We start from the raw sequence: 16,547 nt of genomic DNA on the forward strand, positions 1-16,547 counted from the left end.
CTCGAAAAAAAAATCGAACTTTTGTTGTTAAATCACCCCCTAAAACTCACCCATGTTCTTGTCACATTTATTTAAGCCAGTACCTGCATCACTTCATCCGGATACATTCAACTGTCCCCAGTCCATATCCTTGCTCCCAGGTGCTGGAGTACACAGGGAGAAATTATTTGGATTGTTATTTACCACCCTGGAACAAATCTGTCCTGTGTTGGAAATAGTAGTATTAAATCATTAATAAATAAATGATAAAAGTTTTATCTGATTTGTTATGGCCAGGGAAAACTTACCCAGCAATGCTAAATCAGCCATTACTGTGGTACCTGAAATGTGTGGGACCAATTTTTCTATTTTTATAACATAATGCACCATGCGTTATGGCTAATAATAACATTTAAACACGACAGAAAGGTAATAGAATTGTTTTGCTGTCAAAGTAGATCTAAGCTAGCTTAGTTAGCATCCAGTACAATGTATTATTATTGCAGAAAAAATGCTTATCAGTCACTTCTTTATGTAAATAGGTCTCTGGAAGATACAAGATTGCTGTATTTTTGAGCTTTCTGTATAATGTGTTTCTGGTCTATAGATGAATAGTATATGACTATTAACCTGTCTTGAGTTTTTATCATTATTCACATCTGTCCCTTCCCCAGTTGGGCTTACAGTCTAATTTACTTTCCTACTATTGACTCTAATTTTCTTTGTATGAGCACATTAATGAAAACAATATATTATTATTGCAAGATTGCCCTAAGCATTAAATATTTCACGGAAATAACCTTTTGTAATAATTGGTAAACCTCCATTTTTTTTGTAAATCACTTTTATTCTTCAGTACTCCCTGTAATTCAATATATGTTGTTTTTTTTTGTAATGGAGTATATTAGCATTTAGCCAATATCACTAACCCTTAACTAGTTATTTCCTATAATGTACTTTGAAAATGATGTTTTGAGTTTCAGTAGAAGCTTTGTAAGCTTTGGAACCCACCTCCGCTACAATAAAGCCATTTAACTAAAAGGAACATTTAGAGACTGGTTTAGGTATAATTATTTATACGTCTGCAAAATAGTTTCAAAACTTAATTTTGGAAGGACTGGGTATAATTACTGGGCTGGTGGTTTTAGGAAATTAGTATGTATAATGGAAAATGTGTCTAAAGAAATCCGAAAGCTGTAATTAAATGATAGGGTTTCATAAATGCCTATACTTTACACGTTGAGTAAGCAGGGTGTGTTGAGCAAATATATTTGCCTTTCGTTTTTTTAGCATAAGATAGACGTGTTCTGGGCAGGATTGTTTAACCCTCCGGTAGCCAAAGACGTGGCTTTGTGCCACAGCCGGTGGCGGCGAAGTGGTTAAACAGGTACACCTTTCTGTTAACGTGCTATGCTTTCAAAAGAAAACATAACTAATAGTTTCTGTAAAGATCACACGTCTTTCCAACATCTGTTTTGAGTTTACTATGAAAACTGTGTCTCTGATCTCATGTGTTGAACTCCTGTATCTTTGCCACTGTCTATTTCCTGTGAAAAAATACACTGAACAATAATAGCTTTTGTTCTTAACCTTCCAACCACTGGAGCAGCTGAACAAATAACTTCCATGCTTTCATTTGAAATAATTTATTCCACGTATATGTTTGCGCAAAGTCGTTCCATTTATTGAACGTTTCATCGTTTAAAAATCAAATTGTGGGATTCAAACTACTGAAAACTGCCATCTAATGGTTTCCTGATGCTAAACGCTTTTAGGAGAATTTTCTTGAAAATACATCATTTCGACTTAAGTGGAGCCTTGAAAAAAAAGTACCCTCGGCACTTAGCAACTTTAATGTATTGTACAAAAAACACATTTTAACCACTGTTTACTTTTTCTGTGTTTCCTTTTCTGTCACTGTTAATTACCACTGATGTTCTCGTTGCTTTATAGCTTGTGCTGCTGCCAGTTTGATGGAAATTCCACTGTGGAGCTTTCCCTTTGTTCTTAAATTTTAAGATGCAAATATTGTGGCATTGTAAAGATATTGAGATATTGAATTTATGTGTGTTCAGCTGCTAAAATATAGCAGGCACTAAGGTAAATAAGTGCAGTGACCGATCTTTCCCCTCCTGTTTGGCTGTAGGCGCATTGCCTTCTAGAAGCCTGCCAGCCATTCACTTTTCTTGAAAAAAGGGTTAAGCTTTTCTAACAAGGCGATGACTACTTTATAGACTAATGAACTTAATCACTGTGCAGTAAAGCTGCAGTAAATCTAGTCATTTGGATAGATTTTTTAACCCTCAGTAATGGTTTTATGCAATAGGGTCCCTAGGGCACCACGTCATTTTCTAGAGAAGATTTCTGAAATAATAACCCCAGTCATTTATCAAACAAGCCACTGTCCTAATAGCGGACAGTGGTCACTAGGCATAAAATGTTAAGTAGGGGAGACACCTAATAGTTCTGTTTCTTTTATAATGCCAATACGTTTATGGCCAGATCTTTTGTATTGCTGTATGACACTGTCTATCTGAAGCTACAATATCATTTTCATGCTGGAGACACAAACAACATATCTAAATTACCCAGTATCATATAATATTAAACCCCAGCCTTTCTCAAAGCAGAAGCCAATTTAGAAGTGCCCAAGATTACACACTATATTCTTTTTCTCAGAATATGCACTTACAGAAATGTATCTTATAGAGGTTATTTAAAGCTGGCCACACATGCAGTTTTCCACAGATTGGCCACTTCATTGTCCAAATGTAAAACCTGTTTCGGTGCATAAGGGATCAGGTTATCTGTTAAGGTGGCCATACACGGGCAGATTTAAGCCGCCAATTTGAGTCCTTTAGGCTAATGCCACAACGAGTGTATTCTTGACATGTAGGCACATGTAGCCGATATCTGCTGGTGTTTTTTAGCGTATATTGGCTATATGTGCCTGAACCCGAGCATATTCAATGCTTTCAGGTACAGGCACAGGTAAGAGGATTTTCAAGCATAGGAGCATATTCTTGGCAAGTGTTTTTCGGCTTGCCAAGAATACATTCAAAACTATATTTATCATGCTGTGTAAAAAGTGGAGTAAAGCATTACTGGTGATCTTACCCAGAGCAAAAAAAAGCATCTGATTGGCTGTTATATACAACATCACCGGTGATGTTTTACTCCACTTTTTACACAGCATGATAAATATACTCCTCAGTGTGGCATTAGCCTTAGATCTAAATTGCATGTGGGAAATCATGCACACACACTCTGTGTCAGCGTTACACCACCAAAAAAATATTCGCTAACCGGATTTTGTAAATTCTGAATTTATATTTGCAAAGCCTATATTTGCGCTCAACAAACACATACAGTAGCCATGCTCATGCATCAACATCATTTGGAAGCCATTTGCAAATTTTTACACATTTCACAGCAAATTCCCCCCCCCCCCCAAAAAAAAGGAAAGATAGGCACAGAAGTGTAAAATGTAACCGTATGGGACCTTATGCAACTAAATTTTGCGCAAACTTTAGAAATGATCCCCATATTCTCTTGAGTAAAACTTTCCTATAGATCAGTGGTCCCCAACCAGTGGCTCGTGAGCAACATGTTGCTCCCCAACCCATTGGATGTTGCTCTCAGTGGCCTCAAAGCAAGTGCTTATTTTTGAATTCTTGGCTTGGAGGCAGGTTTTGGTTGGATAAAACCCATATGTATAGCCAAATAGAATCTCCTGTAGCTTCCAATCTATATAGGGGCTACCAAATAGCTAATAAAAGTCCTTATTTGGCTGCCCCAGGAACATGTTTTATGCTTGTGTTGCTCCCCAAGTCATTTTACATTAAATGTGGCTCACTGGTAAAAAAAGGTTGGGGACCCCTGCTATAGAGGATCACTTTTAGAACCTGGAAATAGAATCAAATTTTCTCAAACCTGTTATCATTTTGGCCAAAGATAATAAGGGTTTTCAAAGGAATTTTAAAAATGCTTTTGTAAATCACAGGGTAGGTGCAAGGTACAGAGTACTGTTTGCACAACAACAATCCCATGGGTGCATTGAGTGCAAGTAATGCATGGAAGGGCAGCAATTTTGAGCTGCAATACTGTGTACATGCTGTTAAGTGAACCCCTGGGTGTATTTTTTTTGTGTATAACACTTATGACCATGGGGGCCCCATTTAATGACAGTCAGATAAATGTTAAATGTACACATCTATTAAATATTCTATGATTTTTACCCACAATGCATAATTTGTACCAGAATCCCAGTGTCTTTTCAAGCACCATACAACTTTCACCTGGCACTAGGTACAAATTATAGGGCAGATTTATTCAATAATTATTGCCAAATCCATCAAGATTCATTGTATTTCAATGAACAACAGTAATTTTTTAAATGCCTTTTTAATTGAACAGGAGGCTTTACCAGGGTAATTGATTTATAACAAAATGTTCTCGCCAAATCAGTCATTCTATAATGACCATTAGTAAAAATGCTCTCAATCAGCTTTCTGTTGTTAGTAGTATGCACATGTTGTGCTTGGCAATATTGGGGGTAACACTAATATTTTTTATATGCCCTCTTTTTTCTTGTCAGTCATTGCAAAAGAATTAGTCTGCAGGAGCCCTCACCTAAAGGGTGATGGCACAATGGGACACTTTGTCGACCATGGGAAATTGTGCTCTCTGCGGGTGACAAAGGCACAAAAATATCTTTCCATGGCAGTGAATGTGAATCCCCATGGATAAACCATTTGCATCCCGTACTCTTGCCATAATGCCTCAGAATGGTATTTTCAGGTGCTTTGTTGCAGCCCCCACTTGTGCCATCACCCAACTGGGTGCTCAAAGGCAAGTGTTGAGGATAAAGTACCCAAGCACCTGTATCATTGCACTTTGTACTCTGTGCCTTGCAGAAGCTGGCATTAATGCATAGGAAATCATGTTGCCACAACATTGGTGCTGAATGCTAATGGAATAGCACAAAGGCTTTCTGCATTCAGTTTTTACAAATGAAAATATTTGCCTGTTTTTGCCAAGGCAGTAACTGATAAATGTGGAAATTGCTGTTTATGTTGGTCTTTTCTTTCTACAATTTGTATTTCTGTTTAAACACTGGTTTATATATTCTCTTTCTTACAACCTGCCAGTACTTGGAATATTTTTTTTTTTTCTGTCTGCAATGACCTTGACACTATTTGTTGAGGCATCTGAAGCAATTATGTCACAGAATGTGATGGAAACCGATGGCAGAAAGCAGACAGAATTGCATGAATTAGTGTAAACAGCATGGTGTTGCTTAGCAGTATTAGCGGCCAGTTAGATTTTTAATCATGGAAGGTGCCCAGTAATTAAATGTTGACACACAATTATAAGAGATATTGGATAACAAAGCAGCAATGCAATGGGAAATATAAGAAAACATATTTTCTGGGTGGAAAAAGCGCACCCGATGCTCTGTCATCTGAAACTGTTCTTTATGAGCGCAGGGTGAAGGTCAAGGAGGTATCTTAACTCCATCAATCCTTTGGACAGTTACAAATGACCTTTCACTTTCCATGAGACATTCAATATTCTGAATTGGAGAGATACATTTTTCTGTGTTTATAAAATGGTAAAATTGAAGCTTTTTATACTGCACAAGGTGTTGTTATGTTGAAATTTTCTGAATGGCTCATTCTCCCCATTGTGCATTCAACCCCTTGGATGTTGCTCCCAGTGGCCCCAAGGAAGGTGCTTATTTTTGAATTATTAGTTTGGAGGCAAGTTTTGGTTGCATAAAACCAGGTGCCCTGCCAAAAATAGCCTCCTGTAGGCTGCCAGTCCACATAGGGGCTACCAAATAGCCAATCACAGCCCTTATTTGGTACCCTAGGTACACTTTTCATGCTTGTGTTCCTCCCCAACTCTTTTTACATTTAAAGTTGGCTCTTGGGTAAAAAAGTTTGGGTTTAAATGTTTTTTAGAAGATTTAAGGTATGGATATCCAACTTACAAAAAATAACCCTTGTCCAGAAAACTCCAGGTCCTGAGCACTCTGGATAATTGGTCCCATACCTGTGTGGGTTTTTCCAGGATTTTCTGGATGCACCATGTTTTAATGCTTGACACAGTACTGAAGAACGCTGGGACTTGTAGTCCACTTAACCTAGTTCAGAAACCCTGCTATAATATGTAAAACTGCACCTCAAATATGTTTGTTTTGCTCTAATACCTGTATTCCTCTTGTTATCAGCTGAAATGTGAAATGCTTTCATCAGCACAACTCCTGTTGTTTCTATTCAAACATTTTCTGAAATTGTTTTCTTTAGATCCATGACAAAGAAATGAAACGCGAGGCTCTACAGAAGGAGCTATTAAAAGCTCAAAACCAGTACTCTGCATGTTATGATGAGGTAATCAATTTTAATTGCCTGGTTTGTATTAACCTTTGCATTTTTCCCCTTATCCTTTGGCAGTAAAAGCACCTAAAATATACATCTAAAATTAGGTATCCTGTTGTGATTGTTTATGGTTTGCGTTACCTTTTGTATTGTTTCCATGGTGTTTTGCCAAATATATATTTTAAAATATGGTTCTCTTTTTCTTCTCTTTGTTTGAAAACAAGCATGCATCTTAATGTTAGAATGTTTATGACCAAACAGAAACCCTTTCAAAACACAAAGGCCTACAGTCATTTAGCAGCATGTATTGCCAAGAGTTTCATGTTGAGTTTGCAGATTTCATAGTGTGCAGACACATTTTAATGTAGAAGAGGGGGGAATAAGGGCAAAGAATAGTAGGAAAGGAAAAAGTATGTTAATAGCTAACATTATTATCTATCTATTTATCTGTATATTTCCTAAACAAGCATGTAAGCAGTGCGGTTCAAGCCATGAAGCAAGAAATTGAGAACCTTGCACCTTACGAGGGGGTTGTCTGCATGTTGCACCCCTCTTTCATAAGGGCTTTTACAAATAGACTTTTTAGCCTATGTCCTCATGAGGAATATTTTTTACAGGAAACTTTAGACAATTAACTCCTGTGCACAGGTACATACACCCATGTGTAAGAGACCAAAAAAGAGCCTTGGAATTATTATGTGGCCACTGGGTTTGGAATTATATACTAACATTCATACTAACTGTAGATATTAGTATCACAATAGCCTTGGATACTATGCTTTTTCAAGAACTCATCCAGGCCCCTCTTATAGGCATTAACAGAATCTGCCATCAAAACATCACTAGGAAGGGCATTCCCCAACCTCACTGCCCTCTCCGTGAAAACCCCCTTCAAATGGAAGCTCCGTTCCTCTAATCTAAAGGTGGGGCCTCTGGTGCGCTGATCATTTTTATGGGAAAAAGGAAAATCCCCTATCTGCCTATAATCCCCTCTAATGTACTTGTACAGAGTAATCATGTCCCCTCGCAAGCGCCTCTTTTCCAGAGAAAACAACCCCAACCTCGACAGCCTCTGCACTCTCTCCAGCTCATTAATATCCTTCTTAAGGACTGGAGCCCAAAACTGCACTGCATACTCAAGGTGAGGCCTTACCAGGGACCTATAAAGGGGCAAAATTATGTTTTCATCCCTTCCGTCAGTGCTCTTTTTTTATACAAGACAGCACTTTATTTGCTTTAGTAGCCACAGAATGACATTGTCTGGAATTACACAACTTGTTATCAACAAAAACCCCTAGATCCTTCTCAATTAAGGATCCCTCAACAAACTACCATTTAGTAGATAGCTTGCGTTTATATTATTTCTGCCAAAGTGCATAACTTTGCACTTGTCCACATTGAGCCTCATTTTCCAATTTGCTGCCCAGTTATTAATATATTAATTAATATATTGCACTAGATAACCCCCAAGACCCGTTTGAAACCTGTTATTAGAGATGTAGCGAACTGTTCAGAAAGGGAAGGCAAATAACTAAAAATGTATTTAAAAAATGAAAAAATAAAGACCAGTGGCAACATTTCTATTAATAAAGGTTAACTGCAAGGGGAACCGCACGCAAATAAATATAATTTTAAAGATGGTTTGTTTTTCATTGTAATAATAATAAAACAATACCTTGTACTTGAGAGTAACAAAGCTGCATGAATCCATATTGGGGGCAAAACAATCCTATTGGGTTATTTTATTAATGTTAATATTATCTATAACGAATGAACAGCACACTAAGGAATTTCCCATCTTACCTAGTCTCACCTTGCAAAGCTGAATTCTTGCCTTTTTACTTTCTGACAATAATACTAAGTCACAGCAGCCCCAGATAATGGTGTCTATCTTCTATTGCTGATTGACAGTAAATGCTTTAAAAGTCACACTGGAGGCAGTTTATGGGGGGGGGGGGAGACAATAAGTGGAAATTATTGTTAAAAAAACATTACTTTACTGTTATGTGCCATTGTCATTTTTTTATTTAAAATGTGCACTTTTCTGATTCTCTGCAGTTTGCAATGCAGATTGTACTACACATTAGGTTATCTTTGAGGAGAAAATAATCATTGTGCACTTGTTCCCTCTATAAAAGAAACAACAGGAAATCCCTTGCAAAATGTATCTTTGTTGAATAATAAGTCACTTGATTGCCTGTGAGCATTGCTCTTTTTATAGTAGAAAAGATTGCTGAAATGATGCTATTTATGCTATGACAAATCATTTTAATAAACTGCACTGATAACAAAATAACAGGCCTCATTTGTGAAGCCAAACGCAGTCAACGCAACATTGACTAACTCAGTCAATGCAATGTTGAGTAAACCATCAACGATGGATCCTAAGGCCACAGTCGGCCATTTTTTTGGCACTTCTGCAGTTGCACACAGGACTTTGTACTCCATTTCATAGTACAGACCTTCCGTCTGGCCTTTGGATCCAGTGTTGACTGCTTTAGTCAGGGCAGGTTGCCGTAGAGGCAGGTGAGTGGAGGCACTTAAGTTACCTTGCTGGCCCCTGCCTACCCCTACCTTGCACGTCTTGTCCTTACTGCCTGCCCTAAAGCTGGAGGTAAGGGCAGGGTTTAGCTGCGTGTCCTGGGCTGATCTCTGCACAAGGCAACAAAAAACAAAGGCACTCAGGGCTACAAGGGAACAAACCCTTTAAAAATTTATTGTGGAGGTGCACCTCCTCAATACATTTTTTAAGGGTTTGTTCCCTTGTAGCCCTGAGTTCCTTTGCTTTTTGTTGCCTTATAGTTTTGGGAGGGTGCCGATCCCTCTAGCAGTGTGCACCGGGCGTTCAAGTTTGGAGAGCCAGGGTGTGCGGAAACGGTCTCTGTTGTGCTGATCTCTGCACAAAACACCAGATTTTTCATGAGTTCAGAGCTTTTATAGGAGGGGTGCCAGTGCTCATAGAATGAGCACTAGGGGTGCACTCTTGTGCCCTTTAATGCTCCTGCACTTGCACCCCTGGGGTTGTATATAACCCCTAATATATTTTTGGCTTAGTGTGCCATTTTAATGTAGCCGACTTTTAGAATTTGGAATACATAAAGCATCCAATTAATTCAAATTTCTACAAAGAACACCTTAATTTTGCCATTGCTGTAGCTGTATCAGTATATTAATAGCCTAATAAAATATTCTGTTGATATAGACTCTGCTTTGGGAGCACGGTATGCAGATGGGACAGTAAAATTTAAAACGAACAGTGCATTTACCTGTTTTATATCCAGTTGCTCCACAGGGAGAAACTTTTACATAAACTTAAGGAAGAAAATATTCAGCTGACAGAGCAAATCAAGCAGAAGTCCCAGGATATTTTCAAGATGAGTGAAGAAAAGAAGAAAGTGGAGCTAAAGCTGGCAGTTGTCACAGAGAGACATAAAACTGCTCAACAAGAGGTGTGTGGACACCGTCATAACTATGCATTTGGAGATTCCTTCCTTAAGTGCTTTCTGTCAGTTGTATGTTTAGTGAACATAAGGAAGCATGTAATTTACATCATTGTAACCTCTAGTCATCCCAAATGCCATTCTTATATGTATCCTTTATTCTATTACATGTTATCTTTTATTTTCCTGAAACCATTCAAGCTGTTATGGTCTTGTGGTGATTTGATCTATAAAACAGGTGAAATCAATAAAACTATCTTTTTGTATGGATAACTTGGTTATGACATCCAATTAGTCTCAATAATGACATTATTTATATTTCTTGTGTTAGGGGAAGGTTTCACTTCCTTATGAAGTGATGTTCTTCTTGCTTCCAGAAGTTTCCATATATCGTACATAGGCAGCTGTAGTATAGGATACAAAACATACCCTGTATTTTACTACAATCTGTCACATACAAAAACATAGCCATACCTTATGTTATGGTAACTGTCTCCCCCTATTCCTGTGGAATTGTTGTAACCAATGAGGAAGCAGACTATAGTTTTATATAAAATAGGATCGTATTTTGAACAGATTTAATACATCCTGAGTTGGTTGTTTTATTGGTACATTAGTGTCTGTGCAAGTGCATATGCATTTAAAAACAGGTGTTTTTAATTATCAAAAAATTGACATGTCAGGCTGGCACCTCCCTGCATAGTTGCATTTCTTGGGATAAGCGTCTCCTGACCAGGGCATTGGTCCCAGTCACAGAGCTTCCCCTGCTTTTATAGGAGAGGGATTGCCAAAACCAAAGCATTGGTTTTGCAGGCTTAATCCCCCACATGGGTTTTAAAGGAAAGGAATTTTCCAGACCAACGCCCATTTAAAACACATAAGACCGCTATTAAAGGGATGGGTGTGGAAGTTGTGACTACCACATGGACGTTTGACTTTGCTACATTACTGAAATACACAAAAGAGTGGTTATGGGAGCACATGTGGCAGTCATATTGGCATTCCTAGGCCTGGGCCTTTGTGGCCTTTCTGCAATGGGGTCTGCTTCCTTTTTATTATAGTAAGCAAGCTTGATAGCGCAGTGTTATACCAGAAACATACAGAGTAATACTAACAGCCATTAACGCCAGATTTTTTTTTTTAGCACACTAACACTTGCAGCTTTAATGTATATTATTTTGTATGCTATTTTTCTAGGTTAACAACAGAGATCAAATTATTTTGCAACTTAAAACTGACTTGAAAACATCACAAGAGAAATATTTAGGCTCTCAAGAAGAAGTAAGTTTTTATACTAAAATGCTTTATTTACTGTATCCCCAATGATAAAATGTTTATTTTACAGGAATATATTTGTTCAAATTCATTGGCATGTCATTCCCAGTTCCAGCGATATATCTGTCCAAACTTTTTGGTCCAGCTCAATGCTCCTATGCCAGTGTACATTGATTTGTTTTATGTGTGACTGATGTCTGACATAGGTCAGAAAGTCCTGAAAAATATCAAAGTAAATGTCCTGGAGAATAAAAAATGAGCAAACATTATGTGCAAATGCATATAAAGCAAATAAAATATTTTCATTTAGGTGTTACCAGTCCATTAACTGTATGACCCCATTGCAAGGTGCTGATTATTGCTGCTAGAGTGCCACACCATTGCTTAGCATTTGAAACCTACTTAAAGTCACTCTTTCATCAATCAGTTTCCCTTTTTTCATAAAAGAATATGTAATGTTTAGTGAAGCAGATCAAGGTTGGAAAAAATTGGTTAACTTCAAATTTAAAAAAGGTAAGCTGACTTTTATCTTTGAATTGGGTAATGTATAATCCGTTACTTATGTGACTGTGCCACCTTTTCTTTACTTTTCCATTAAAATCAGTATCAAAGCTGATAATCTATTGCTTACCCCCCGGGAAAGAGCACAGAGTTCATTTTGGCAAATGTAATTTCTTTGAACAATGTTTTTTGGAAATCAGCAACATTTACTTTTTTTTTAATTGGAGCTGATATAATTTCCAGTCCTGGGCTATAATTTCATAGAATGGCAGATGCTTATTTTCTCTGAAGAGAAGCCTGCAAGTTTATGCTTATTCGTAGCGATGTTTTCTCCTTTGTGCGGCTACCTTTAAGAATTTCATTTATTTCTAAAATCAATGTTTATTTAACAGCTGCGTCTTCAAGAGGAAGAAGTGTCCAGGCTTCAACAGAAAATGAAGTGTCTGCAAACTGAGGCTTGCGAGCTGTGGGAGAAATGCAATGAGCAAGTAGATCAACTCAATCAAGTAGAAAAAGCCAAGCAACACATGTCACATGAGCAGGAGATACTTCTGGGCAAGGTATGAAAGCTGTAATCATCGTCTTCTGCTGTCACTGCCTCACTCCCAAACAACAGAAAGTTTATTTTAAAAGTATCAGAATAAATAAATTAGTCAATAATACTGAATATTTATTTGCTTGTATTGAGACAAATGTCATCACGAACAAAGGCTATCAAGAACAATGCTCTGCAGTTTGGCTTTCTCTTTTTTATAAATTAATTTCATTGGTACGAGGGGCTATTCAAACATCACATGGATTTGTGCAGACCTTGGGCCAATCATGACTTGCCAGCTCTTCAAAATAATAAGCACTCCACAGAAGAGACTGGGTGTTGAAGTTGGGCATAGAGAACTGCATAACCAAAAGCAGATTTGTGGTGTCGGTTACTTCCACTTGCCTTGAAACAACCTAACGCCACACATAAGGTGCTATAGAAGCTCCACAAAAATCTTTTGCTTAGGGCAGCTCTGCCTCAACTACCCCTAAAGTGACTACCCTTAGGCAGGCTAGCTCTATATATATATGAGCATCAGCATTAAAAAACCTAAAAAACAATAATAATGTAACTAACATAAGCATTTAAAGAGGAATATGAAAAACTAATTATAAACTTACAAGAGGCCAACACTCATAGGGGCTGATTTACTAACCCACGAATCCGAATCCGAATGGGAAAAATTCCGATTGGAAAACGAACATTTTGTGACTTTTTCGTATTTTTTGCGATTTTTTCGTAGCCGCTACGAATTTTTCATAAATTGTCACAACTTTTTCCTAACCATTACGACTTGCGTGAATTGTCGCGCCTTTTTCGTAGCCGTTACGATTTGCTCGTATCTTGTCGCGACTTTTTCGTATTGAGCCCTTGTAAACTGCGGGCAAAAATTTCAGACTTTGCATGATTTTGGAAGCCTCCCATAGGACTCAATGGCACTCTGCAGCTCCAACCTGGCCCAAGGAAAGTCTCCCATAGGGCTCAATGGCACTCTGCAGCTCCAACCCGGCCCAAGGAAAGTCTCCCATAGGGCTCAATGGCACTCTGCAGCTCCAACCCGGCCCAAGGAAAGCCTCCCATAGGACTCAATGGCACTCTGCAGCTCCAACCCGGCCCAAGGAAAGTCTCCCATAGGGCTCAATGGCACTCTGCAGCTCCAACCTGGCCCAAGGAAAGCCTCCCATAGGACTCCATGGCACTCTGCAGCTCCAACCCGGCCCAAGGAAAGTCTCCCATAGGGCTCAATGGCACTCCGAAGCTCCAACCTGGCCCAAGAAAGTCACATACAATTTCGAAAAAATCCGAAACTTTCGTGCTCGGCGCGAAGGCTACGAAAAAGTTGCGACAATTTGCGCAAGTTGTAACGCTACCAAAAAGTCGCGGCATTTTGCGAAAAAGTCGTAACGGCTACGAAAAAGTCGCAACAATTTCCAAAAAAATCGCAAAATACTGATCATTACGAAAAAAACGCATTCGGACACTTTTCGATAGTGTGCTGTTTATTTTCAGCCAACTGATTCCCTTCATCACCATCTTCTCTCAATACCCTGAATGTTTCAGTAGTCATTTAATCTAGAAAATGCTAATTGTTTAGTGTTGCTAAAGTTTTATATTGGAGCACTGTTGTATCAATGAAGTATTTTTATTACTTTGGAAAAAATGAATGTCATTTTGTCTGTGCTTTCATGGAGGAATTTCATGGTACTGGGGGCCGTTTCACTTTCCTTTTTGGCAAACATATCCAACCCTGTCTTGCCTTATGCCAAGGTTTCTAGATAGACACCAGGGGTCAGATTCAGTGTTCCACTAGACAAGGCAGGATCCATTACTATTTTTCTTAAATTCTCTGTTCCTCACCACTTCTTGGAGATACTTAAAGGTGAATTAACAGAGAAATTCAAAGAGATATAAAAGCTTATTTGAGGAAAAGTAAACCAAAAGAATGATACATACATGATCTAAAATACATTAGATCCAAACCTATAATGGGACAAAAATATCACTCCACCATAAAAGCCTATATAACACATAGGGTCGTATTTATTATGCTGTGTAAAACGAATTTGCCGAAGAAACGGAGTAAAAAGCTGTGTAAAATAATTGGAAAAATTGCCGTCTGAACGCCGGATATTACGCTGGAGATTACTCCGTTATTTTCCATAAGTTCCGGTGGAAGAAAAAACGCATAAAAAATTACGCCGATTTTACGCCAGTTTTACGCCCCTTAGTTGTAACATATATATAATAAATACATTTGCAAACTCACACAGGTGTGTGTGCGTATAATATCCTATATGCCCTATATACCCAATATTTTAATTTCTATTGTGCCACCAAGAACCAACTTTTGGGCAGTAGGTGATGGAGGGATATTCTAACAGGTGCAAAGAGAGACATGGTAAGGACCTTCAGCCAATAGTATGCAGTCTAACTGAAAATGTGAAAACCCAGAAGTCAAGGATATTCTATTTAATTAGTCAATTCTAATAATCATCTTTAATTAATTACTTAAAATGTATTTCTTGCAGTATTTATGCCAAATCATTAAACTGAATTATTTAGCCTCTTACCAGAGAACAAAGAAAGCTTTAAAAACCCCTGCATAACAGTTTTGGATGGCTTTAAGTCAAAAAGAAATGTATGGAACCAATCCAGTACACTAGTTTAAATAAGCAGGATGTGGTGTGCTTGCATTTATTTTATGTGAATAAAAATTAGTTGTTGAACAATAAGCTTCTATGTGTAAATTTAAATGTGAAGCACAAAAAGGAGGGGGGCCTTGCATCGTCCTTCTGTTTCCTTTCCCAGTTTGCTTTTATGTGTTGGGCTTCACACATGATAAATGCAAATTCCCTTTCATTCCCATCCTTCCTATGTTAAAGTAGATCTCTTTTTAAGGCGCTTTTTAATCTTCCTCTGTTGTGGCTGATTTTTTTTTCTTTTTCCTTTCTTGTTTGTTTCATATTTATCTAAAGGAATCTGAGTTTTATTGCACTTAACTCTAATTTAACTCATTGTAGTTGCTGGTTTTTAGATTTCTATGGGGCACATTTACTTTCCGCAACTTTTTCGTACCTTGCACGACTTTTCCAACGTTTGCACGACTTTTTTTTTTGCATTTTTAGCTCAAAAAAATCGGATCGCTTTTGCCGCTGTTTACAATCGTTCAGTACGAAAATTTAGTGACTAATACGATTTTTTTGGGATTCGAACTCGTGTTTTGATAAATCTGCCCTTAAGTGTTGCATAGTATATTAAGAATATCAGTGTATGGCCAATCAAACCTTAACCATTTCCTTGTAGGTGAAGCTGTGTCTGTCCAAGGAGAAAAAGAGACAAGGGCCACACTCCTTCTCTAAAAACCGATCCTTTATTCAAAGATCAAAGTCATAGTGGCTACTGTGATGCAGGCAGCCTGTGTCTGTGCTATAGTTAATGTGTAGTGATGGATGTAGCATGGATTCGCAGCGAATTTCCACATTTCGCCATTGGCAAATTGTTTAGCGGAACTTCAGCGAAAATCTGACATGAAAAAAAGTTGTTGCGTGTCAAAAAAAGTTGCAGTTGTGTCATAATGGGCCTGATTGCATAAAAATAGGCGTGGCCTCATCAAAATAGGTGCAATTGACGTGTACGCCAAAAAATTCTTGCGACAATTGCATTTCATGGATTTTTTGCTGTTTTGCAAATCTTTGACTGGCAAAAAAAACTATTATTCTGCCCATTAGCTGCTTTGACCTTGTTTGCTTCTTTGCTTCTTTGTGTCCTGTGCATTTGTACAGGTATGGGATCTATTATCTGGAATGCTTAGGACCTGGGGTTTTCTGGATAAACATATTTCTGTAATTTGGATTTCCATAAATTAAGTCTGCTAAAATAAAGTAAACATTAAATAAACCAAATAGTATTGTTTTGCTTCCAATATTGATTCATGCAGCTTAGTTTTAAAATATTTCTTTAAAATGGGGCATAGCCTTCCGGTAATTTTGAGCTTTATGGATAAGGTGGTTCCAGATAAGGGATCTCTTACCATATTCCTTTAGTTAGTCTCCACCACAACTCCAGAAGAATAATTTATATTACTTAAAAAAAAATTCCTGTTTAACTTTTGAAAATTTCCTCCAGCTTTAAATTGATAGTGTTTAAAATTAAATTCTGTATGAAATTTTAATATTAAGGCACTGAAATGTACTAAATATATTAAGGGAAAGTACAAAAATATTGATTATAGGCATCATTTTGTGATTAAAGGCCAAATAAATCTGAACATTTCTTTTAAGGCCATTTCCTTTTCCTTCTTTAATGTCATTCACCATTACATAAGGGTTAGTTTGCATATTATTTTAGTTTCTTTTGAATGTTAAAAACATTATATTTCTTGGAGGGTGCCTACAATATTGCAGCTTTGCTAGTAACTTTTTTTTGTTGCAG

The 16,547-nt window shown here is 37.6% G+C and overlaps 1 protein-coding gene across 2 annotated transcripts in view; it reads left to right on the forward strand.

Moving 5' to 3' along the window:
- Positions 1-16,547, forward strand: part of LOC100495973 (polyamine-modulated factor 1-binding protein 1) — a 263,073-nt gene that overhangs the window by 96,476 nt on the left and 150,050 nt on the right. For both annotated transcript variants that reach the window (XM_018095150.2, XM_018095149.2), the window contains exons 9-12: positions 6,291-6,374; positions 9,644-9,811; positions 11,000-11,083; positions 11,971-12,138. In XM_018095150.2, coding sequence (XP_017950639.2) covers positions 6,291-6,374; positions 9,644-9,811; positions 11,000-11,083; positions 11,971-12,138 — 504 coding nt within the window. The remainder of the gene's footprint in view (positions 1-6,290; positions 6,375-9,643; positions 9,812-10,999; positions 11,084-11,970; positions 12,139-16,547) is intronic.

Source organism: Xenopus tropicalis, chromosome 6, assembly GCF_000004195.4.
Source record: "Xenopus tropicalis strain Nigerian chromosome 6, UCB_Xtro_10.0, whole genome shotgun sequence".
In the NCBI taxonomy this organism is placed as follows: domain Eukaryota; kingdom Metazoa; phylum Chordata; class Amphibia; order Anura; family Pipidae; genus Xenopus; species Xenopus tropicalis.